General features: G+C 35.8%; 2 protein-coding genes across 5 annotated transcripts in view; one reads left to right on the top strand and one right to left on the bottom strand.

Moving 5' to 3' along the window:
* The window catches only part of DIS3 (DIS3 homolog, exosome endoribonuclease and 3'-5' exoribonuclease), a 21,284-nt gene extending 11,361 nt beyond the window's left edge, over nt 1-9,923 (top strand). The window contains exons 11-21 of the mRNA XM_033051878.2: nt 651-752; nt 1,347-1,411; nt 1,511-1,595; nt 2,162-2,289; nt 2,746-2,832; nt 3,481-3,637; nt 5,197-5,411; nt 6,451-6,619; nt 6,991-7,149; nt 7,571-7,693; nt 9,605-9,923. Coding sequence (XP_032907769.1) covers nt 651-752; nt 1,347-1,411; nt 1,511-1,595; nt 2,162-2,289; nt 2,746-2,832; nt 3,481-3,637; nt 5,197-5,411; nt 6,451-6,619; nt 6,991-7,149; nt 7,571-7,693; nt 9,605-9,694 — 1,380 coding nt within the window. The 3' untranslated portion in view covers nt 9,695-9,923. The remainder of the gene's footprint in view (nt 1-650; nt 753-1,346; nt 1,412-1,510; nt 1,596-2,161; nt 2,290-2,745; nt 2,833-3,480; nt 3,638-5,196; nt 5,412-6,450; nt 6,620-6,990; nt 7,150-7,570; nt 7,694-9,604) is intronic.
* Nucleotides 1-26,489, bottom strand: part of BORA (BORA aurora kinase A activator) — a 27,082-nt gene extending 593 nt beyond the window's left edge. Inside the window, exons 1-13 of one of the 4 annotated variants that reach the window (XM_033051880.2) lie at nt 26,341-26,489; nt 25,618-25,788; nt 24,749-24,855; nt 22,394-22,439; nt 20,953-21,034; nt 19,671-19,736; nt 18,897-18,953; nt 17,735-17,952; nt 16,376-16,529; nt 14,768-15,369; nt 14,377-14,508; nt 12,750-12,927; nt 10,042-11,364 (exon numbers count right to left, since the gene is read on the bottom strand). In XM_033051880.2, coding sequence (XP_032907771.1) covers nt 11,285-11,364; nt 12,750-12,927; nt 14,377-14,508; nt 14,768-15,369; nt 16,376-16,529; nt 17,735-17,952; nt 18,897-18,953; nt 19,671-19,736; nt 20,953-21,034; nt 22,394-22,439; nt 24,749-24,855; nt 25,618-25,773 — 1,878 coding nt within the window. In that variant the 5' untranslated portion in view covers nt 25,774-25,788; nt 26,341-26,489 and the 3' untranslated portion in view covers nt 10,042-11,284. Of the gene's footprint in view, nt 1-10,041; nt 11,365-12,749; nt 12,928-14,376; nt 14,509-14,767; nt 15,370-16,375; nt 16,530-17,734; nt 17,953-18,896; nt 18,954-19,670; nt 19,737-20,952; nt 21,035-22,393; nt 22,440-24,748; nt 24,856-25,617; nt 26,198-26,340 lie in introns of those variants that run through there. The other 3 variants (XM_033051879.2, XM_033051883.2, XM_033051881.1) reach the window with 3 other exon arrangements.

Here is a 26,489-nt window from a genome sequence, read left to right as displayed (position 1 = left end):
TGCATCAGATCAGTGTCAAAAGTGGGAATTTAGTGTCTTCTAAATTCACCCTGATTTATCTTCATTTGGCATGAGAATTTAACATAAAAATTATTTACTGCTTTAGCTAAGTATTATAAATAAGGATATTTACAGCTAGGATAAGGAACTGTGAAAAAAAAAAATTAAGCTACTGCTGTAATGCCTGTGGAGTTATTTTTAAAAGGCAGTAAAAAGCTGCAGGCTTAACACCAGCTCTTTAGTCCCTTATATCTGATTCAGTCAGATTTTCTTCTTTAGAAATTAATTTGGAATTGTAATAGCAGAGTGTGACAAAATGGAAGGTACAGCAAAAGAAAAGAAAAAGCAAATTTGTGGTGGGTCTTGAAGAACATGAAAGTGGTTATTTGGGCCCTCAAGGAAAAGTTGTGTTGGTTGTGAATATAACTTTCCCCTAGATGTACAAATGCCTTTTTTAAAAATAATTGCTGCAACTGTTCACTTTTTAAATATCACTGTGATAGATTTTAATTATTCTCGTTACGAAATATGGGATCTGCGGAAAGGAACTGGAAATGGATAAATTGGTTTGTAAAAATGTGGGAAAATTTCTTTCAGTCTGAGAGCTGTTTCTGTTTCATGAGGTGCATAACACAATGCTTGTTTTTTAGGTTGGTGTACATATTGCAGATGTCAGTCATTTTATTCGCCCAGGAAATGCTTTGGATGAGGAGTCAGTAAAAAGAGGAACAACAGTGTATCTGTGTGAAAAGGTAATTGTTTTCTACAGCTTCTTATTTGATTGAGTGGGTTGGATTTTCATTGCTTTCCTCTTTTAATTCTTGGGAGTGGAGAAATTCTCTCTGAACTAAGGAGAAAAAAAAAAGTAGATGATTTGTCTAAGACAATTTTATTTTCTGTTTTATCTTTTAAAAGCCACTATCTGGACAATATCCCGTTCAACTCTGGTTTGAAGCATTATTCGCGTGTGGTTCTGAAACTGGAATACTGTTTTAATTCCAGTCTGAAATTGTAGAAGTGTCCTGGTTGTGCCTTTTCCATTGGTTTTTGCATTTTTTGTGATTGCTAAATCTCTGAAGGTTCCTATGATTTGTATTCATTAACACTGTAGACTTAGTCCTGGTTATTTCTTACAGACCATGATTTCTTTTCAGAAATTACTGTTACTAAAAAGATGATAACTACAATGAATCTTGGAATTAATTTTCTTAAAGTGGCTTACTTTTCTTTCAGTAATCTGAGCTTTCTTGGCAAAAAAAAAAATTCTCTAAGTTTTATTATATTAAAAATTAGGAAGTTAAACTACTAACTTTATAAAGTACTGATTTTTATTCTTTTCTTTGCAGAGGATTGATATGGTTCCAGAGTTACTTAGCTCCAACTTATGCTCTCTGAGATCTAATGTGGACAGGTATATGTATATGATCCATACTTTGATCCTGGCAAGAAACTACAGTTGTTTATGTAGGGATTTTAACAGATTTTCCCCTCCTTCTTCTCTCTCTCATAGGCTTGCATTTTCATGTATATGGGAAATGAACCATAAAGCTGAAATTCTAAAAACCAGATTTACAAAGAGTATTATTAATTCCAAGGTAAGTCATGTAAATATTACTATAATTCTGAAATAAAAAGCTGTAAACTATAAAAACAATGATCAACAGACTTGATAATAAAGTTTTCTTTCTGAGAAATTATGTATGTTTTATTAGAATTATAAAGTGGTGCTGAAATACTAAAAATAAAGAAGATGTTTGATTCTTCAGTGTTCTTCTCAGCCTTGCAGGCCGCAGTGTTTATGTGTACCATGCATATATGACATGACTGATATGTACCAGCTAATCAATTAAATTCAGTGGATTCTGTAGATGTTTAATACATTTCTGAAAATTACACTTTCAATGTATAAAACACATGTGATCAGCAAAAAAAACCACCAAAAAACACTGTAAATGCCTGGTATATCTTAAGATCTTGCATAGGTCTGTCCTCATTTGTCCATTATTCTTTGTGAGTAACAGGCATTAGGTATTAAATGTAAAGCTTTGTATTGTGAACCAAGTTACGACAGCAAGCTGCATGTTCTGCAAGACAGAACTGTGGGGTTTTTTTCCAAGTATTCAATTATGTATCATGATGTCTTTTTTCTAACCTCTTCAAGGCTTCTCTTACATATGCTGAAGCACAGATGAGAATCGATTCAGCAACTATGAATGATGATATTACTCTCAGCCTACGTGGACTGAACAAATTAGCAAAAATTCTGAAGAAGAAAAGAATTGAGAATGGGTAAGCCATGCAGTTACCTGTTACCTTTTTTCTCACTTTTTTTCTGATTGTTCTTGCTGGTAAAATATATTATAGTCCTGTGTCCATTTTTCTAGTGAAAATCTTGTGAAAGAGAAGTATTTTGCCGCTTTGATTTGCTTAAGAATGCTTATCCTTATTTCCCAAAATATATAAACTTGGGATATTAACTTTTTCTTCACAAGATCAATCAAAATGGATCCCACAGAGTCATAAAAGCACAACTGGAGGAGTAGCGTTTGAAATTTTAGGAGCTTACATGGTGTGTATTCGCATGACATTTCCTGCAAATTTGAACATTAATTCCAAAATTTTTAATTAATTTTTGCTAATTTTAAATTATTATGTCATGGTAGCCCCAGATGATGTTACAGGCTTGCAGCTCAGCTGCTCTGTCTGCTTTACTGCAATTTTTTAATACCACTTACTGTCTTGCAGAGCCTTGACACTTGCGTCACCAGAAGTTCGTTTCCACATGGACAGTGAAACTCATGATCCGATTGATCTGCAGACTAAGGAGCTCAAGTATGCATTTTATTTATGAGTTAATTCAGGGTAGGGATGGAATTGAAGACAGATTTAAGTAGCAACATTTAGTGAATAGCATACAAAGTTCCTTTAGTAGTGCAGGACAGTCATAGAATTAGAGGATGGTTTGAGGTGGAAGGATCTTGAAAGCCTAGATACTTCTAACCCGCGCTGCCATGGGCCCAGACACTGCCCACTAGATGAGGTTGGTTAAAGCCCCACCCAGCCTGGGCCTGAACACTTACAATGATAGAGCATCCTCAACTTCTTTGGTCAAGCTGATCCTCAGAAAGAGAATTCCTGTATTTCACAGTCTCATTTATCTAGCAAGTCTTGAACTATGTGCTTCATATGTGAACTTCCTAGGAAGAAGTCAAGAGGTTTATCTGTTGGTCTTTTCAGGCATTTTAATTTTTTTCAATTTGATATTTCAGGGTATTTCAAATTTTTTTTTCTTCTGAGTCAGTATTTGGAGCTTAATAAGCATTGTTTTTAGTCTTAAAATTGCTTGCTTACTTGTATAAATGTTCAAAACCAGTAGTTAATATTGTATAACATCATTAGGATGGTGGAATGTTTCTTCCTTAGGCACTCAAAGTAAATGTCCAATGTTTTTCTAACAATATAAAATATTTATCTTGATAGAGAGACAAATTCCATGGTTGAAGAGTTCATGTTGCTTGCCAATATTTCTGTAGCACAAAAAATTTATGATGAGTTCCCAGAGTTTGCCTTGCTCCGGAAACATCCCGCTCCTCCCCCATCAAATTATGACATCCTTGTGAAGGCTGCAAAGTCCAAGGCAAGTTTTTACCATTCTAATTAAGTGAATTAATTATGAAAAATTGTATTTTTTCTCTGGTTGGCCACTCACCTAACAATAAAGGCTGGAAAGCAGTATTTTATAAAGTGTATCAGCTACACTTTGAAATCCTTGGTATTTGCAGGTGTTTGGTATCTCTAGGTCAAAGGAAGAATCTTGTGCTTTTTAAAACCTTTCTTAGATAAAGAAAACATACTAGTCTCTTAAGTCTTGCATTGTAGCACCTGTAAGCTGTGAATGTTTCTTTCTCCTCTCCAAGTCTTACGTGGTTTTTTAAACAGTTTTTAGCTTTGGATAACATACATTATTGATGTACTTAAAAATTGATCAGTCACATCAAGTAACATGTTTCTCTTAAAGTCAGGAAGTAAGAAAATCTGTTTATAGCTTCGATCTTCTCCATAGATCAGCTAGAGGTTTATTTAGCCTGAAACATGTCTAATTTAATTAAGGAGTCTGAATAGAAAATACTTTTTCAGTCTCAGGATCTTTGATTTGAGCAAAACTTGTAATTTTGTATTTACTGTGATGTGCATTCACATTTCCTTTCCCTTCAACTCTTACCCCACCCCTTTTTTTTCCTTAAGGTCAAGAGAGAAACTCCCAGATTCTCACAGTTTGACATAAATAGACAAGCCTAAACCTAGCCCATTATCCAGTGCTATAAAACTAGAATAATGATAATGATTTCATTTGTGTTCTGAAAATTATTGTTAAAGTACTGTTTTATTTGGAAAGCTAAATTCCTGTGCATAGGTAAACATTCTTTTAAATAAACCAAGGTGGCTTTTTTACTACTTCCGATACAACCATCACGATTAGGTATTCATATATATATATATATATATATATATATACACACACACTTTCTTAAGGAAAATGCTATTTTCTTATCATAATACAGGCATAATTTGATCTCTGGATTATACTTTATTGCCTGTGCTGTATGTGATGGAAAAAGTATTCAAATGATCATGTGATGAAATTTACCTCGTGTTTCTGGAAATTAAAAATGCATTATGTATTTTCACACTAACTGAAATTTTATCAGAAAGCACTGGTAAACAGGGAATAAGTCATAGACAGTACTAGTTTTACATTTCACCTTTCCAAGTATACATTATAATAATTTTGCAGAGGAAATGTGCTTGGATGAGAATCTTTGTGTGGCATAAATACATAGGGGTTTTTTTACATTCTTTCTGATATAATAAAGGGATAGAAAAATCAAACTGAAGGAAATAAAACCTCATTAATATTGGCGAAAATAATTTCTTAGTTCAGAATGGATGTCTTTTCTGAATTCCTAGGCTACTGACTCAGCATTTTGTTTTTTGCATAGAGCACTAGTAATAATGAGGGAGGAGGGACCTGTGCATGGATGGATTTTATTTGTTTGTTTGCTTTTGTAGTAGTAGCATTCCATCATGTATAACGGGTGTTATACCTGTGCCAGTTGCTGAGATTATCCTAGTTAGTTTCTTAATATTTCCTGGTAATACCTGACCTTTTTTGTTTCTTTTTTTCTCTCCTTTCAGAATTTGGAAATTAAGACAGATTCAGCAAAGGCTTTAGCTGAATCATTAGACAAAGCAGAATCACCTACATTCCCCTATCTAAATACACTGCTGCGAATTTTGACCACTCGCTGCATGATGCAAGCTGTTTATTTCTGCTCGGGAATGGATAACGATTTTCATCACTATGGTTTAGCCTCACCTATTTATACTCACTTTACCTCACCTATTAGAAGGTACTTGTATCTTATGAAAGTTTCAGAGAAAAGAAATGAGCGATTTATTTGTGAAGAAATTGGTGTTTTCCATTTAAAAAAAGTTTCTGTTCAGCGTTAGATTTCTGTTGAAACAGCAGTGGTCCATCTTCATGTACACTCCCAGGTTTACTGCCACAGCTCCTAGGGTTTAGTAACATTAAAAAAAAAAAGAAAAAACCAAGAGGAATACATCTCTAATGCACATGTCTGGCATAGAAATGCTTTTCACGGTCAGTCAGCATTAGTCTTAGCTAGAGACTGAGATGGAATTGCTCAGTTATTTTTGAGATGGAAACTGTGTTTAAATTTTGAAGAGACTGTATTTTCCATTTGAAAACACTAATAATTGGGAACTTGCTATTGGCAGCTGTTGAGTGCAACGAAATCATACTTCTTGGAAAAGTATGTTAGTTTTTTCATCTGACCAAGAAATCACTGAGTTTTGAAGAAAATAGATTTTATTGTGCTCCTTAGAAACAATGCAGGTGAAGTGGATTTCAATTCCTATGCATTTATATGGATAATTTGTGGAACTTCTAGGAGTCCAAATGGTAAATTTTAGTTCTTACCAGATGTATTAAAAAGTTCCTCACTGAAGTTCTAGTAAGTTATGTAACAAGAAGTTCAAATGTGATTATGCTTTGCAGATCTATGGCATAGAAATACTATTCTACACTAAATTTATCTAATTTAATGTGAAAGGGAAGAAGGATGGCCTAAAATGCCGTGGTGAAAGATCATTCTTTTAGTCCAAAAATACAACTTTGTTTCTTTTTCTGGCACAATGAAGGATTCATTCTAGCAAACATTCTAACAGTATTCTGGCTCTGCAGTGCATTTTTGGTCCGCAAAGAGATGGATGCTGAATATAATAGAGGGAGTTGCCAGCAGACCATCATTATTACAAAAACTTAAATCTGTAAGATTCACAAAAACAAATGTATGTTCAGAAACTTTTATTAATTTTGAAAAACTGTGTCTTACTATGTCAGTGATGATTTTATCCCCATCTTTGCAGGTATGCTGATATCATAGTCCATCGGCTTTTGGCAGTGGCCATAGGAGCAGACAGTACTTACCCAGAACTTACAGATAAACACAAACTAGCAGAGATGTGTAAAAATCTCAATTACCGACATAAAATGGCACAATATGCACAAAGAGCTTCTGTGGCATTTCATACACAGGTAAGTAGTTCTGAGAGGTTATGTTGAACTATGGACACTGCTAGGGCAAAACTAAGGAATAGTGCAGAAATGTTAAAGGCTGAGGGATGCTTCTGACAAAAAGCTTAAAACATAACTGCTTGTTCTGAAAAATTCAAATGGCATCTTGAGGATTCTTTTAGTTTTGTGCTTTTATAAATGCAAATTCTTAATCCTACAGTAATGTTATAAATGGTTTATGTGATTTTTTTAAAATCTGCTTTCAGGATATGCTGTGTAATTATCAAAAAGTATAGATGTGTAATTGAATTCTTTGAGATAGTGTATTGGTAATTCAAAAGAGAATGTTCTAGTGGGTTTTTTCTTACTTTTGTGTTCTACTTTTGTTACAGCTGTTCTTCAAAACCAAGGGAGTAGTAAATGAAGATGCATATATATTATTTGTAAGAAAAAATGCGATTGTGGTTCTGATTCCCAAGTATGGGTTAGAAGGAACAGTCTTCTTTGAAGAAAAAGATAAACCAACACCAAAACTGGAGTACAACAGTGAGGTATGTTCTTACTATTATTCTTAATGTTTGTTCTTAAAAACCTTTATTTTTTGACTTGGTAAGCAAGCAGAATGACTAAAATCTATTGTAGTTAGATTTAGAAGAGTAAGAGAGGCTTTTCTAAATGAAATGTCATTAATCTATAGTAGTAATGAATGCCACTATAGTCTTTATAAGTCTAAATAAGTAGGTTCTGACAGGAAGTTTTTTCTGTAATGGATAGTACTGACATCTAATTATGTGATTTATTACTACAAAAAATGCATGTACCACATGATACAACGTTGAGTATTTGCTGCAGTAATTTTTTGTTATTTTTATTTACATGTAACAGTGATATTTTCATACAAAAATATTTATTTGTATAAAAACATATTCGCTATTGCAAATAGTGCATACTTAACAAAATTTGAACTTTTAGGTGCCATCACTTACTGTAGAAGACACAATATTTCATGTATTTGATAAAGTTAAAGTGAACATTATGTTAGATGATTCCAACATCCAACATCAGAAAATGCGGATGGTCTTGGTAGAACCCAAGGTAAGGCCCAAAATTCCTAGAACCATATTATCCTTCATTAATGTAAAAAATCATCATGTGGTAAAATGGAAATTTAACCCAGAAGAAAAGACATAATTTAGCAGCAGCTTGTAATGATTGCCTCATATCCAATCAATGAAACACAGGTCTACCTTCACTGGCTGTTGAAAAGAATAGACCCCTCTAAATTAAACTTCTCTTCTGGGTCCATCAGGGTATTTCCACTGTTGGGATTGATGATTATTTGCTGAATAATGTATTGTGTTTTACAATTCTGTAATCAAGTATCTCTCTGAAAATCTGCTAAAATTAGGATCTTCTCTTTACTCCAGTGAATTATAATGTTAACTGCAATTCGTGGCTCAGCTCTGTGTAATTGCTGGCTGTTAATGGCAGTTCTGCCTTACAATTTCCACAATATAAAAATTCTCTCTTGATGATGTTGTAAGAAGTGTAATGTCCTAATAACTCTCTTTAGTCTCAAGACTTCTCAGTTCTAGCTTCTTAGTGCATTTGGGACAAGGGGATTTTCATTTCCTGTCAAACTTTAGGCCTGATAAGTATTTCGCAAAATACTACAAAATCATGCTCTCAGATTAAGGTACATGTAACTTTCTTGGTAAACAGATGGTTGCAGCTATTGAGTAGCCCTCATCACAGAGGAAAAAGACAACCCAAAATAAGCAAGAGCTTCTTTCTGTTTATACGGTCAAACATGATTTCTCAAAAAAAAAAATCACGTTTTCAAACACATGTAAATATATTCTGATCTTTGAGCTGTTGTGAGCTTGAACCATAGAATACTTTGGGTTGCAAGGACCTTTAAAATACACCTTGTTCCAACCCCCTTGCCTACGGCCAGGACACCTTTCATGAGATCAGGTTGCTCGAAATCCCATCCAACCTGGTCTTGAACACTTCCACAGATGGAGCATCCACATCTTCTCTGGGAAATCTGTTCCAGTGCCTCATCACTCAGAATAAAGCATTTTTTCCTAATACCTAAACTAAACCTACCCTCTTTCAGGTGGGGGCAGGGGGAAGCCATTCTCCCTTTTTCTGTCACTGGCTGCCTTTGTAAAAAGCCCCTTTTCAGCCTTCTTGTAGGCTCCCCTTTCAGGTCCTAGAAGGCTGCTCAAAGGTCTCCCTAGAATCTTGTCCAGGCTGAACAACCCTAACTCCATCAGCCTTTTCTCACAGGAGAGCTTGTGGCCGTCCTCTGGACTCGCTCCAGCAGGTCCACGTCCCTCCTGTGCTGGGAGCCCAAATCTGGATGCAGCACTGCAGGTGGGGTCTCGCAGAGCAGAGGATGCTGCCCAGGACACGTTTGGTTTCTGGGCTGTGAGTGCACAGTGCGGGGTCATGTCCAACCTCTCACCTACCAGCAGCCTCAAGCCCTTCCCAGCAGGGCTGCTCTGATCTGTTCACCCCTCAGCCTCTGTTGAGGTGAATCCCTGTGATTTCAAAATTTGGGGGTAGATAAAAAAGAGTGTAGTAGTGAGGAGCTCTTGTATACTGTTGCACATTCACATTCTGAGCTGCCCTCTGCTTGTGCTCACAACCAGCTTGTCAAGACTTTCTGTTGTGGCCATGACGCTGGGCTGAGGGACACTGAAAAAAGACACAGAGTAAGGCTAATGCAGTCTGGTGGTTGGGGTGCTAACAACTTGCTGGCTTTGTCAGGAGGGGTGCTGCTGCTGCTTCTCTTTGTGTTTTTCAGCTTTTATTTCAGGTGAGTGTTCTACATGTGATTGTTCTAAAGATGGTAGACCCTCTTTTAGGCGATTATCTAAAGAAGTTTCTGACCTTGGCACAGCGTTTGTAAAAGATCTGTACAAGTAAACTCAAATTTTACCAGGATAGCAAAGATTGAATAAAAATGTTTTGACTTCTGTTCTTTTCATACTGTAGATATCAGGAAATGATATGCCTGCAAGTCTCTCTGCAGAGGCAAGCAGCAAGGATGAACCAGAGAAAAAGAAAAAGAAGCTACAAAAATAGCCGCATACAAAGTTAAGAAGAAATCACAACTACATGCATTTACATATTTTTCCCTATGGGCAAAAAATGCTAGAAGCAGGTTTTGTTTACTTTTTAAATACACATTTTAATAATTTGTAAAAAATTTTTAAGCTACTTTTTTATGACTATGAATGCAGAACAAGTTTTAAAATCATGTATATCAAGATCTTTGTCCTGTGGGTGAAAATAAATATTTCTGCAAAGTGAAGAAAGTGTTATAGAGTTGCTTTTCAATAGCCTTAAAGGAAGGTTTGAGTCTGGTAGAAGTCAGCACTTCTGTGCATTCTCTTTAGCACCTCAGAACTGAAAGAAGTAATTAAACAATGTAGGTATTAAGGAAATGTCTTTATTCTGTTTCACTGCTCAATTTACAGTTAGACATGTTAAAGGACTCTTTATAGAGCTACTGATATTAATTTAATGTAAACAATGACCGTTTTGTGCAATGTGTGCCAACCAATACATTTACAGCAACAGAAAACAGAATGGTCAAGTGACTTCCATGGTAATTTGCACAGCAGGTTTCTTCTACAAATCAGTTGTACATACATAATAAAAAAATAGGCATGTTTTCGTAAAATAAATATTTCTCATCTAACTGGACATTACAAAACAGGACAAAGTACAGACAATCCAGGTGGGGGCATCCTTAATTACTTCTCACATTCACCCATTTCTGCTTTTTTCTTACCTTTAAGAAAATGGTAATACAGGATGAAACGAAATACTTTAGGGATTGCTTTTTTACTTGTGAATACTTCAAAAGCCTCTGATCACTGAACACATGTTAAAAACAATCAAAAAATTTAGTTAAAAAGTAAAACCAAATCTTAATAATACATGTAACTCAGAAAAATTCAGAAACAGATCATTTGGGCTACCCTGTTTAATGTTCATTAAATTTATATTACTATTTTAGTAATCATGATTGCAAAAATAAATCCTTTGCACAGTTGTTTCAATTGATTATTATTAAAATTATCATGAGAAACAGGAGTGACAGAACTTAAAAGCTAAAGCTAAGAACATTTTGAAGGCCCTGTTCTATAAGAGTCTGAGTTAAAGTCCTGCTTTTAACAAAATTCATCCCTTAACTGTTATCAATCCAGTTCCAGCTTCAAGTGGGGCACTGTTTGAAGATCATGTAATAGCTAATATATGACACTAGATTCCATTACTCTTAATCCCACATGCAGTACAAAAGTAAAAATAATGCACATCATGTTTGCTCACTAGGTTTCTAAAGTAAATTTTTTTACATTTATTTTTGCAGTGTGAGAACTACACTCAAGTGATGCAGACAGACATTTCCCTTTTTCTTAAATATGCTTTTCAGAAACCCTTCACTAGGAAATTATTAATGAAAGCGTTTCAAGAGCTGCTCTATTCAAACAACACACAACTCTCAGGTCTAACACACTGATTTTAATGCCAGGAGATTCTGTTCACACTTCTCCTTTTAAATTTTTTTTTAAAATACTGTCTTGCCTTCAAATTTAGATCTGACCAATAGGTTTCAGGCCGAGTGTGCCAACAGCTGCTCATCAGCCACTGTCTGATGAGCCACTGTCACTTTGGTACAAGCTTTTCTGTGGGTTGTGGAATAGAACAGAAAGCAGAACTCAATCCAGTATCCTGGGACAGCCTTGCTATGAAAAGAGAGGAAGACTGCTTCACCTGAACAGTTTAAAATGGACTTCTCTTTTTCATTAATACAACGAAGCTTACCAGAGGTCTACATAAACAGAGCCCATAAATAACAGTGTATCCCTTATCTCTTCTTTCCCTCTTGGTCACTAGGGCCAAAAGATTACCCATATGGACTTTCTTCCCCTTATTCACATTTATAAGTTCCAGAATTCTAAACAAATTCAAGCAAATTCAACCAAATCTGATTTGATTACACAAAGGGAGTTCTGGGCTTTTGACCCCCTCCTCAATCCATCATTTTAATTCACTGATTGTTTACTTGAAAGGATCAAAGGTTCACTTCTATTAATACTTTTAGTAATAAATGACATGCAAACATTAATTATATTTTTAACTATTTATCTAAATATTTTGGTAATTCCTGTAAGCAACATAATACTACTAGGAATTAAACATATGAAGTAAAAATGTAATGGTTTACTTCTATAGAAGAAAAGCTGCACTGTTTTCTTAGTGATGATGTACTGAGACCAATGAATCCTATTGCACCCTTTTAGGTTCCTTTCAAAGAGTACCAGAGCATCAATTTGGACACAAGTGTTCTTCAGACACACTGGTAGTGTCAGGAGATCAACTCCCAAGTTTAGTACTATTACAATTACCAAAGCAGTAACGCTATCTTTTAATTTTAAGGTAACCAGTAATACATTTTACTCAAGTACCTGGTAAACCTAACTGACACTACAGATTTCTGTCAAACCAAGGAAGAAGCAATTCAGAGAATTGCTAAACAGCTTCTTTTGACACAAAGCTCATATTATATTTCTAAGAAAACTAAACTTGGTGTTTGCTCTCATCACACCCCAGCAGTTCACTACTGTCCAGTGACTTACTCTTGGTACTAGTGGCAGTATTTATGAAACCACACAGTATATCTGGTTGGAGAAAAGTAATCCAAAACTAGACTAACCCCTTTCACTTTTTCTTTCCCACAAAGAAGAATGTCCCTCATGCCTTTAGGAGGGACAAGTCTTAAAATGTAGGTGATTTTGCAGTTATACTGGTTCCTATGCAAGTTATCCTAGGCTGCTCATGGAATCCCCCCAGTCACAGAACGAATACGAGTCTGAAAAAAACCCTATTATTTCTCTGTACCAAATCTTAGACACCGTAATTTTCAAAAAGGATCACTTAGTGACAATAATAAATTTCATACTAAGACCTGAAAAATCCCACATTATTTAATAACTCCCTTAATAGATACTAAACACTTTATTTACATTAGAAAAGCAAAATAGTATGTATAATCCAGGTAATTGAGGTCATGTGTATAAAAATTTATTAGAAACCACAGCTTTAAATTCTCCATTAGAAAACTACATACCACTTTTGTGAAATCCCTGAACTTGATTTTCATTTTTATGTTTCCAAGCAGAAATGTTGCAAGTTGCATTTTGACCAAATACTGTGCTATGTGTTTTTCCTTTCTGAAAACAGGATTGCTTCTCGGGAGATTTTCTTCTCAGCAACTGATTGTCCTTATGGCTTAAAACAGAACACTCCTAGGTGAATAAGAAAAAGTTGGTTTAAAAACCATTTTTAACAGAAAATTTTCAAAATAAACAAGATTCAAGCTTACTAGCCACACACTTCAAGTATAGTAAGTACCTTAAGTACCAACTCTACCTTTCTGAAATGAGTAAGAAATGAACTAACACATTTGCTCTACACAGATCTTTGAAACATGCTGTCTGCAAGAACTACCTCATTTCAAGGGCTCACATGCATGTCTGAATGAGCCAGACTAGAATCTTTCAGCCAGCAACGTCTCTGCTTTTTTCTTTTAATTCCCTGGGGATTCTCAGTTGTAAGAGCTGAATGAAGCACTTAATGCCTTCACACTTTACTAACCTAAAAAGCAAAATTTGGTTTAGTCAGGACCCAGCAGTTCAAAGACTAACAGTGAGAAACGGCAGCTGTATGACACTGCAAGTCCCTCTAGGACAGGTTTGATACCAGACAATTGATTCTGCTAAGTACATGCACAGATAAAATCCACGTCCAACAGGGTGACCAGGGCAGGACCTTAGATGAATATTTTTAGAAGTTAATGACAAAATATATATCTCTTGTTCCTGTAAGGGCACATTTGTCCTAGTCTTAAATGAACAGAGTTTAAAATTTTATGTTAGTGGTCTATATGACATCATCTTTCCCTTGAGAAGTGGCTTTTAGCATGTCACATCCAGAAGTGAAGTCAGGGCTGAATGGGTTTACTTGAGGTTTTCTTATAATCTGGAACTAATGGTCAGTGCTGTCTCCCCTTGAAGGACTTTCAACATACAACAGACCATAAACTACTAAGTTTTTAGCAGCATGTGACCATTAATTACTGAGGGGAAATGATCTTTACTCTCTTCTCCAAATAAACTAGCCTTGCTTCCAGTTCTCTGGAAGAAGTAGAACTCTTTCCTATCAGTAACAAGATTAGGGGTTAGGAGCTTTGCTAGATATGTATTATCTTTCGTAATGTGTTTTTCAGATAGGTCCTCAAAGGGCTTGTGATCAAAAGACTGTACCCAGACAAAGTTCCCCATTAAGTCAGCATGCCAGGTATGGTCTAGGACTTGACACTACGTTTATAAAAACCAGCAGCAGACAATTTTTCCCCAGAAATGTCCTTCTCCACAGGCACATGCTTAAAACTTAGCAATAAATGAAGCATCAAGAAGAAACAAAAATTAGAGAGACTACAATAATCATGAGCAGCCTCACTACTACTACTCATGCATAAACCTCAGTTTGCTCCAAAACAACCTTTGCTTTTATCATAAAACGTATTCATTTTACTGCCAGTTTAAAATATTTGTCCTGCATTAATTCAACACAGTCTCTGAAACTACACTACATTAATATCTTTATTATCTGACAGTCTCTCCCCTCAGGCTCCCCAAATAAAATGGGGAATGGGTGCTTTAGATGGGAAGCTATCACTTTTTTACAATTCCTACCTTTGTTCTAAGCAGCTGAGATTTATTCTGAAACATGACAGTATTCACGTCATTTTCTCTGCAACTGTTTTCAGCCCCCACAGTATCCATAATGCTGTTTCCACAAGTCTGTGTATTGTAACCACTGTCCACCTGGAAACAAAAAACAGGGCTTGAAAAACGCAATGAGTGTCAGCATTCATTTGGATTAAGTTAAATATAATAATGTACATAGCAATTATAATTTCTATGCTAACTCCATCAAAAGGGGATGGAGGGAAGGGATAAAAGTCACAATACCACCTGCATGCCATATCCAATAGGAAAAAATAACAATTACCTTCAGATTAATATACACATTCCAAGTTATGTTGAACTCAATTTTACAGAGACCAAAAAAATATATTTTTACCTGAATACTACTGTTGTCACAAGGAATTGCGCTGCTTTCTGCAAGAGGTGACATGCACATGCGAGAGCTTTCAATGCTGAAAGTAATGCCTGTCATAAAGCTGGTCATTGGTGTATTGCTACTGTCAATTGTTTCTTTTATCCAAGTGTTTTCCTCTGAGACTTCAGCTGCATCAGCCATGTCTACAGTATTATTTTCTTTTAAGCCCTCTATATCCCGAAATGATGACAACCTTCGATGACAGCCTTCTGAGTGATCTGGTGCAATAGACACAGTTGCCACCACAAGATGTGTACCATGTGCAAAAGTATCACTGTCTTCCTGATGTAAGTTTATTCCATTATCCATTTCTGGGAACAGAGCTTCCACTGGAGAAGCGTTTTCCTTGTCTTCCTCATCCTCATCATGATTCTCAACTGCAATTGGTATTCTAATGACAGAAGTCTGATACTGGGCAGTTCCTCGACAGGCTCCAAGCCTCATAGGAGAGCAATTTTTAATTGGAGAACAGCCATCTATGTAAGGACTTCTTGTACTTGGGGGTGTCATTCTACTTGAGGAGGAAGGAATATCTGGAGAACAAAATGCAAATTTTCTTTGGTCTGAAAAAAAATGAGCAAAGTTTAACTCCACCTGAAATCTGATGCAAAACTCATCATTCTCAAAGCCCTACTGAATAGTTTATAGCCAGCTACAGAGTATTCACAGACTGCTGCCTCCCATCACAACTAAACAAGCAACCCCAAAAACCAAACCCACCACTCATACATTTCAGCTACCATGGTAAAGGCAAGCTTTTATTCCACCAAATTTCTTTTCTATGACATGATTTGCTGTATTGGAGACCTTGTATTTTCAAATGTCATTACTATACAATATTCAAAGGAAAATGGATGAAGGCTGGTTCTATGTTTTTTCCTAAATAAACATCAATACACACTCTATAGGCATTTAAATTTTTGGCAGAAATGAAGCTTAAGATCAAACAAGTGAGAAAACATCTATGCAATCTCCATATATAATGGTGTAAAATACCACTAATCAAAATATGTAAAAGTAAAGTATAAATATGTAAAACCATGCCAAATGTGTATAACCATGTATAAACAAGGCATTAAGCATTACCAGGTATGGACACACCATGAAACAGTGACATTTTCTAGAGCAATGAGGACACAAAATGTTTGTGATTTTTTCATTAGTCATTTCATTTCAAATAATCTTCATGACAGCGTGGCATGATTTGAAAGCTCAAGCTAAACATTCTTTGCCCAGTGACCATTAAAATGCTTCAGGCTGGACCAAATCAGAATTGACTGACTCAGTTCAGGCATGTGGCTTTAAAACCCCTCCTACACTAAATTAAATTAACTTTTTAACTCTTCATCATTTTTGTAGGGTCTCAATGCTTCTTCCAAAATATTTTCACTAGTTGATCAGTCCCAAGCATATACAAATGTGTCATATAGGAGACTGCTGGTCTGCCAAGCACAGGAACTCATCTCCAAACAGAAAAAGGTTGCACTAAGAATTTAGCAGTTTTTATAATAAAAATATATTACTCAAGATAGAGTAATATATATATATATATACACAATTAAACCATACCTGAGAGTGGTGTTTTTCTAATGTGAAAAGCAATTGGTGAAAAAGCAGGAGAACCATTATGTGTAGGAGACCCCTCTGAAAACGGAGGACTGGTTATACTTCCCAGACTGTAAGCTCTTGTTCCTCCCTGAATAGGACTTGATGAAAACTGACCCTTCAGAATAAAAAAAGGCAAACCCACAGAGCATTATCTTCATTATGTAAACTGTGGCTAATATGTATATATAAAATTGTTCTAACTAAGACGTTTAATAAGGCAGGGAAAGGCTAATCCTTTACAATGACAATCTCTAGTTTAGTTTAAACATTCCAACTGCAGTGCTTCACCTGGACCTTATGCCTCCACACAGGGGAAAAGAGCAGTGGACACAAACAGTCACTTAATACCAGCTAGAACTATTTTATCCACTATATTTAAGAACCATGAGAAACCTAAATAGAGAATTAATGCTATATCTGTCAAGTGTTTAATCTAAATTTCTCACTCATATCACTGCAGATGAAAGTCAGCTATTATTTACATTTTAATGTAATCCAATCTATTTAATTCAGCAGCAGATACAAAAGTGTTTCTCTTTAAGAAAAGAGAATAACCTTGCTTAAGAGTAACATGCAAACAAACAAAACAAAAACCAAAACAACAAAAATATCCCAGACCAAAGCCCAACCCCTCACCCCTGGCACCATAATTATATTGTAGGAATTCTTTACTAGGTTACCTTTCTAAGCTACACTATTCTAGTGTAGGTAGGTTTTTTCCCATGCACTTCAAACCACCAAAACAGATGAAAATACATCACCTAGACCACTTTAGCTGCCCTATGTCCACATGGAGATAAGGTTCATCTTGCTTAATTTAAAAAATAGAACACAGACCATAATGTCCAACAGGTGTCTATTAATCTGAAAACTGGCCAATGGGAAAGAAAAAGGCATTTAGCACCGCACTTCAAAGATCCACAAGTAATTTCTTTCACTATAAATGAGTTTGAGATTTAAAGGAAATATTTCACACTTTCATATCAACTGTTATTGTAGGCAGCAACTCATGGATTTAAACAGGACTTTTTTTGTAGACACATTTTATGAAAAAAGAAAGTTTCAACATGCTTTCAGCAAGTCTTTTGTATCTTTTATTTCCTATTTCTTTTCATAACAACTAAAAGGTCATTCCTAGTACAAAAGAATAGCATAACAAAATAATTTGAAATAATAAAAAGTCATTAATCAAGACTTTTGTTCACTTTTTTTTTCAGAATTTGGAATTGCAAAGAAAAAAACAAAAACCTCAAAGTTTTAGTCTAACACCTACTCTCTCATAAAGCACATCCCACCTAGCCCACAAATCAGGCTACTTACTGAACTAGATGTGTCCAGGGGGCTTCTGCACCGGACTGGAGATAATTCTATTGAACAAAGCACTCCAAGTGGCTGACTACCACATGGGCTATGCAGAGAAGGGGACAAACATGCAGATACGTTCCCATTTTCTTCCAAAAACAGCTTTCTTCTGAGTGATGAAGAGCTCAGATTTTCCTGAGACTGATCTGCAAATTCATCAGTTCTAAAATACTCACCTAGAAATGTGGGGGAAAAATTGTTTCCAATACAAATGTAGAAAAAAAATACATTCCATTACAGAGACATATATAATTAAATTAAAACATTTAACCTAATTTACCAATACAGCAATGGATTAATCTGTTTAGGCACCTATCCCAAAGGTTTTTCATCCCTATAAAAAGTCACCTCTGTCTACTAAGGTTCATTCTACTTCTGCCTATCATCCCTTAATACTAAAGTCTGAATTTAAAAAAATAAATATTGGCTTCTATCTACTTATTGATCTTTCCCAGAATTGTATTGTTCCTTACATCTGAGCTGTCAAACAGATTATTTTACTGCCCAAGCAAACCTAGACACTTTTTTCAGGTCTCCCATATGCTTTGATGGTCATCATGATACATCCAGAGGCAAACCAGATTAGACTTGAAGAAAGTCCAAGTAGTTAGCTGTTTACAGTAGGAAAGCACAAACTAAGACCTATTAAAATATGCTCTGATTTACCAGATTATTTTAGGTTTTTTTTCTCTTTCAGTATCCAGCCACCCTCTGGGTGAAGAATCTTTTCCTGATATCCAACCTAAAACTCCCCTGACAACTTTAGGCCATTCCCTTGGGTCCTGTCACCAGAGAAAAGAGATCAATGCCTGCCCCTTCGCTTCCCCACATGAGGAAATTGCAGAAGGCAGTGAGGTCTCCCCTCAATTATCTGCAGGCAGAACATTTCCAGTTGTCCTCCATATGCCTCCTTTTTTATCTTTACATGCACACTCAAATCATACCATTTAAGTCACATGTCCTATGCAACATGCAGTATCTGTCTATTCAGAATGCATACTTAAAACTTTCATTCATACATTTAGTTTTCAGTATTTCACAAGACAAATCCAGCCAACAATACAAAACCAAGTCTTCTATTTAGACATTCATAATTAAATTCAGATATTGCATGACATACCTAGTATTTTCTCTAAATCAAAGTCCACTGGCAAAGACAGTACTGTCTGACAAGCAGCTGCAATGAATAAAACCAACAAAATTAGCTAACAGTGACCTTTCACTAAAGCTGTAGAAACAAAAAATTCACTTTCAAATTGCAATGCAACTGAGCTATTACAGTTGCAATAAGAAAAAGTTAATTAAAGAATGATTCTGATTTGACAACACTACATGGAGCACACTAGGCTTAGAGATAAAAACCCAAGCGTTTTAAGAATGCTTCTCTGGAAGCTTTTATTCTAACTGAGATGTGTCTGAGGAAAGGAAGTTTTCAAAAGGAAGTAACAGAAAAATCACAGTACCTTGGGGGAAAACACTAACTATGTGTCTAAAATTATGCATTTTAGAAGATGTATTAAGATTTCTGATATTTATTTGGCATAGAAAATAATTATGATTCTATAACCCAAAACAATCCAATATGTTAAAGGTTTTTTGAAACTACAATTTACTTGTAAATCTGAAGCTCACATTCACTTTTTAATCCAGAAAAAAAACAGACACTGAGTTGGAAAAAATGCACTCCACAGTCTACAGGGGATTTATTAGAGTATAGTAAAATTAAATTCCTATGAGTAATAGATATTAAAATCAATAGTACTATACAGTTCAAGAAGAACTATTTTTACAGTAACACTAACAAATAACTTCCTTTTCAAATTAAATATCCTTTAAAAATGGGTTCTTTTTCTTCAGAGAAAGCCTGTGATTTTAGGCATTGCCTTTTACTCACCGTTGCTTTTCCCAGGCTGCAAGCTCAGCTGTCTTCCTATCGGAGAAATGTTATTTATATCTATGGCTGGAAAACATAGAACTTAAATTTAAAAATGCACTGCATATAGTTTTGAAATGTAGCAACATTAAGTTAGAATACGTAATATAGCCAAACAAAATCTTTGCATCAGTGCTTGGAAGAGACTAGAAAGAAGTACTAAGAAAAGATTACCATTATAGCTATCAAGAGAATTTCAGCACGTTTCTGGTTCAAAAAAATGGTTCGTGAAGTAGCATCAGCATAGCCCAAAACTTTGTCTCCTTCTGTCTCTACATGACAGCATGACAGAGACTTTAAACAAACTAGTTCATGTTTAGCTAAACAGGCTGTGTTAAACACACTTCAGAAAATCATTCACTCTGGACTAGAAAAAGGTAAAGATACACATCAAGATTTTCTATGCAGCTGAAGAATACATTAGACCAATTTCTTTCACCATTTGCTTTACCAGATTTTGGATTATGCCTTAAGTTCTCTGCCCTTAAAGTGATCATCTTACAACAGACAATTAAAAATACACTATCCACAAGCTGCATCTCCTTGATAAAAAAATTTAAACAGCTTAGCCTTTTCCAAATCTTGCAAAAATCCCCACTTATTTTCACACCAAACAACATGGCATGCAAACAATACTTTATACCTCTCATTTTCCATCTTGTAATCCATTTGTTCTGTATTCTGGTGTTTATATAGAAACTTCAAGTGCATTAAGAATAAAATCTAAGAGTGGCATCAATGAAACAAATTTAGAAAACCCATGACTAGTGGCAGTGAGCTAGCAGGATGACAACATAAATTTATGCTGCTTGCAAAGGTAAAAGAATACAGAATTCCATTTCCAATATGTTTATACAATAAGGAAAGCAGTCAAAATAAGAGGACGTGCAAATACCTGAAGAAAAAAGTGAAGCAGAAGACTTGGCTACTACTAGTATCAACATAGTTGAGTTATAGATACAAAGTTACGTGTGTAAATTAAAATGGTTGCAGACAGATTATTAAAGCAGAAAAATATAAGAACAAAGATCAAGAATAACACAAACCAAAGACTATATAAGACTTTTAATTGATAAAAAAATTTAAAACAAAGAAAGCACTTGGGAACAACAGCTGAAATAAATCAGTTGTGCCATATTTTATCACTGGTTCAAAAAATTAAATTGAGATTGAAAAAAAAATCATGATTGGCAAATTCTCCAAAAACTATATTATGTTGGGTGGACACACAAAAGCAACTTACATTTAGTTGAATTAAACTGAGAAACTTGCTTGCCTTCATGCTCAGTCCAAGGAGAAGGAACTATGAGTTTTTTTGTGAAAAACTGGAGCAGAATAAAAACAAACCATCTCAGCACTTTTTAAAATTTTCAACTTAAATTTAGACTAGTACCCTGAACAAGAAAAAAAAATGTAGAACACTTCATTATTTTAGGCCCAAGGAGATTAAAGAAAAAAACAGTTTGAAAACCCCTATGTTCTTTGAGAACACATACCACCTCAGATCTTTCAAGTCTGCAGAGTGAAAGCTATACACAAGCTTCATTTAACAATAATTACTCATTTTTAAAATTGAATGGTCACTACCATGCTTCTTGCATAGTATTTTAAAAATAATTATTTTTAAATTTTCAGTTTAAGTTTTATTTTGACGCGCTATTTCACAGGAAGGATAAGACACTGCAGTAACAGTAAAAGTGATAAACCAAGGCTTTTTGGAAACATTATTAGTGTTAGTGTGTTTGGCTAAATTGGTTAGTGGTAACACTTTTGACTACTGGCACTCCAGTCTTCTTCTGCGAACCAGAAGTTGCACTGAGAAACACCCTGATGTTGAGGAGATGAACACTATTACAAAGAAACACATGGCAAATCCTGTTCTCAAATAAATACAAGACTTAAAGTAAATGAAAAAACTTAGCTTGAAACACGCAATTCTTAAAGGTATAATTTTTATCAGAGGCAAGGTTTCAAGCTATTAATCTACATAATTCATTAGGTTACACCTCACAAAGAGGAAATACCCCTTTTAATGCAAGTTTAGAACATCACAGCATCTTGGCTGCAGGTCAACTACATAGCTCTTTATGGAATCATATTCTTACTTATAGAGACAAACTGATAGACCTCCTATCAGAGACTTATTTTATTAATTTTTTTAATTGAAGTAACACTGAAAATACTCGTAGTGAATATTTTAAACACCTCACTTTTCCTTCTCTGCTAGCCAAATGATTAGTGAAAAATTAAATGAAAAAGTGATGGAAAAATACAAGTTACCAGAATACAGTCTACCATCCAACTAAACAGACTTTGGAAGAAATTTTAAAATCACACAAATTCTCCAATATTTCAAAAGATGCAGTATCACTCTAACAGTTACTGGCAACCACCAACTTCTCAATCACTGTTCTTAACCTGAAGTTAACTATAAGAGTTATAGTACAGCTACATTATTACTAGCCAAGAAAAACTAAAGAAAAAAAAATCTGTTGTTTTGACCTACATGTGTCTGAAAGAAGAGGGGAAGAGGAGTGTAGGAACTCCAACTGCAACTGCAAGGGGTGAGGGTGCAAAATTACTTTCTTACTGAAATATAATAGGCTTCTGGGTTTTGAAACTCTATAAAGACATGGATCTTTTCTAGAAGAAAATCAGTATTTGATAGCACAAAGTTTAATTACCTCCTCAATAGCTTTTTGCCTTCTGTCTTCTGTCTCCTTATCAATTCTAAGTAACAAATGAAAAACAAATCAATTATCAAAACTATCACATAAGTAGGAAAAGATGTAAAGTCTAGTCATATAATAGTTTATAGATGCTCAAGAGAAAATTTATAAATTAAATTTCACTAAACCCTAAATCTTATGTTTTTACTTACATGCAATAATCTCATACTGTAAATTTAGAAATATAAATAGATTTGTACCATTTAAAAGTACATAACAGCAAATATTCTGTTTACTCAGCATGCCTGGACAAAAACTCAGTCATAACTGATGTCCCAAAAAAGTCACATGGATATATTTTACTATTAAAGTTAACTTGAGATTAGACTTGCACTATAAAATTAAGCAGATTAAAAAACTGAGCTGTAAGAAATTAAAGGGCAACTGAAAACACTTCTGGAATTTGTACACTCAAATTCCTGACACAGCCTACTTTCCCAGCAGAGAATTCTCCCAAGTCAAATACTCGGTCTGCCACGGTTACTTCAGTATCATATTTCAGTTTCTAACAATGAATATAATTCCTTATGCAGCCTTTAACTTTGTTTTAAAAAAATATTGCAGTTACTTCATGATGTGTGAGATTCTATATTTATATTTCCTCTAACCGTCACCTTCAAGCCTGACTTTCAGTTACTACAATGTAACTTATTGTGAAATTTCTTGAAGCTTATAAATGTTCATCATTGTCCTAGCAGAACTCCCCAATACTTTCATTCACAGTTCATATGCCTAAATTACCCTTGAATAATTTTAGAAATCAGTCAGATAACAAGATATTATTAGATACACAATCATGCACAGAGGTGCCAAATACATGAATTCACAGCTCTCTTTTATGTTTATCAGACTTAGAATATATCTGCAATGTTTGGACATGCCACCTTCAATTACACCTGCCTAGACAATGCTAAAGTGACAGATCTATGGAAGCACTTCGAGAGTTATTGTACCAAAAAATAAGCATACAATCACTGTATATTTATGTATATGAAGCACTGAAACATGCAAGCACAGACACAGCAAATCTACATGTAGTCAAACCAGCTTCTTTCTAGTCACAGCAGATGATTTAAAAAAAAAACCAAAAACCAAAACTACAGTGATTATGAAACAGTGGGACAGACTGAAAGGACCCACTGAGAAAATGCATGTTTATATCTATGGGCCATACCACTCTACATCACTGGTACTATCAGCCAAGTAATATTAAAGCTAGTTTGTCTGAATAAGGTTCCAGAAAGAATGTAATTAACTTCCTAAAAACACAAGACTTAAGGCTTTAAAATGTATACAAAACATTAGTCTGGAACCTTCCTGCTGGAGGAAGGACAGGAAATATTAAGACCTGGTGATTCAGATAAGCTGGCAACAGTTATAGTCCTACAGCTTTCATTATTCAAAAAGAGAAATGTAGGTTCAGTCAGACTCTAAAAGCAGTACTTTACTGCTTACTAAAGTACTTACTAAAAGCAGTAAGTTATTGCACAGTATTTTTGAAGATGAAGGTGTTGAAACAGGTTGATTGGAGAGGTGGTAGATGCCCTGGAAACACTCAAGATCAAAGGTGGATGGGACTGAGCAACCTGATCTAGACAGGACTAGTTTACTATTCTATTACTGCAGTGTTTCATGCCATGAGAAGCAGTTCTTTGTGCAAGTTTGTATCTGAAAAATGTAGGGGACAGTCTACAGGATTCACCATTAAGGTCCCCCCTTGGCTGTTTTCACTCGGCATGCCGTTCTCTAACCTCGAGATAAGTTACAAATACCAAGACTGTTCTACCCACCCATTCTCATGCAACTTCTTTTCAGAGAAAGGAAAAAAGTTCAGATAAGGTCCCAAACTCCTTCAAGTAACTACCACCCTCCTTCACATTAAGTTTAATCTGTATAGCTTTGAAAGATGTACTGGCGCTTCCCCAGCTAGTTTCCCCAGGTCTACCCTTCTGCAGAGCCCCAGAAACCAAAGAAGTCTCACTATGGAGCATTCTGAGAAGATAAACTGTGTTGTAACAAGGAGCAGAAGAGGTATCCTGGTAATGATTCACTGGCAAGACATTTTCTTGCTTCCTCTAACTGCTTTTATCTAGTTGTGTTCGAAACTGCAATCAGAGTGGATCAGCAGCTCTTAACAGTACAAGGAATACACAGAGGTAGCCTCATCTAAATATTATATCCACATCAAGTTAAAAAAAGTGTTGAAAGATTTGAATAAAAAGTCTTCGATGCTATGCTGAAATTTCAATAAAGCAAAAGAACAAGTGTTCTAGTATTGAAGCTAAGTTAGCTACATAAATTGTAAATTACCTAGCATGGCTCAAATACATTCCTTGGCGTCGAATGTCTTCCGAGTCTATTTCCACAGGATTTATTAGAGCAAGCTGATCAATAGACCATCTGAATTTTCCTGGTGTCTAAAAAAAGAAACAGGCATCTTAATGCTTGCTATTCTAAAAAGACAAAAATAAAACCACAGGAGAAATCATTTCCCATTTCTAAGGAGACCAGTGCTGCAGCATCATGTACATCCTGCAATGTGTCCCTCATAAATGCCATACATAGGGCCCATTCAGAAATAAATCATCTTCACCTCTTTATTTAACCATTACAAAGTGCTGCTCAAATATATTAGGAAAATTATCTACAAAGTGAGTCTTTATAGTTTCATTAGCAGTTTCATCTCTACTGTTTATCAGAAAATAATTTCAACTGCAAACCACGATGCAATTTGCAACTAAAAAGAAGTTATAGATACACAAAATCATTTACTTGAATACATAAACACAAGTACAATTAGCTTTCATTTGTAACCAGCCTACGTAGCATCTAAGTAGAAATTGGTTTTCTCCACTTTAAGCAGGACCAAAGTACCATATCCAACAACTGTTTTACCTACTTTCTATTGGTTTTAGTACCCAATCGCTAATACCTAAAGACAAAACAAATTTAGGAAGGAAGGAAGACTAAGTAGCATAAAAAAAAAGCATAAGAAGACTAAGTAGAATTAAAAGCAGCATAGTTCTGTAAAGAGAAAAAACTCCAAATGCCACCAAAGTTCTTTAGCTTGGTACATATGTTGAAGTACACGAAATAAAATACCTTCTCTAATGCATTTAAATCAAAAATATTAGCACTATATTTGTGCAGTATCTAGTAGCGTAGCGACTAGATCTTACAGATGAGGATTTCGTTGACTTAAAGACGGAGGGACTGGAAACAATCTGCTCCTGAAGAGTATAATAATCACTGGGACTTTCAAAAGGATTCAGGATTGTGACTCGTCCTGGAGTTTCGGGTGTTATCTGCATTTTAGCTCCTTCTGTATCACCCATAACACTAAGCTATACCTGGAAAAGAGGGAGAGCAAAATTAAGGAAAACAACGAAATCACACTTTTGACATTTTAGGGCCACCCTGAAGGCTTTGGGAAGACAGAATTAATCATTTTAAGGCACCAGCAACATTTTACAAACTAAGACAGCTATGGCTTGGACCTAATGACATAACGTTGATAAACATAGCAATTGTTTAAACGAACTATTACAAACAAACAGCAACTATGAAAAGGAGTTAAGAAAGAACACGAAGAGAAGGCTTAAGAAAAACCAAACAAACACACAAACAAGGACAAAATAACAAGCAAACAAGACAAAAATCCCCAACTGAGCACCAGAAGAGACCGAGCGGCCGTCCAGCTGCACACGGGGCCAGCAGCAATAACGCCCCGGGCAGCTCCCGCTCCGCCCGGGCGCTAAAACCGCCCGCCCGCCCCCCGCCTCAACGGGCCGGGGGCAGCCCCGGCCCTCGCGGGCTCCTTCGGGAGGGCACCCCCGCCCGGGCCCCGGCCGCAAAGGGGACGGGAGCCCCGGGGGAACCGGCCCCGCCGAGCCCCTTCTCACACTTCTCCCCGGGACGGTGCCACGGCGCCGAGCCACTCGCCGCTCCCCGAAGCCCCGCGGCCGAGGAGGCGATGCCCGGAATGCGGGAGGAGCCGGGAATGGCGAGGATGCGGGCAAGCCACCTGCCGCCGTTATCCGGCCGCCGCCAC

The sequence above is a fragment of the Catharus ustulatus genome, chromosome 2 (genome assembly GCF_009819885.2).
Source record: "Catharus ustulatus isolate bCatUst1 chromosome 2, bCatUst1.pri.v2, whole genome shotgun sequence".
Lineage (NCBI taxonomy): Eukaryota > Metazoa > Chordata > Aves > Passeriformes > Turdidae > Catharus > Catharus ustulatus.
This window is presented reverse-complemented; position numbering and strand designations above follow the sequence as displayed.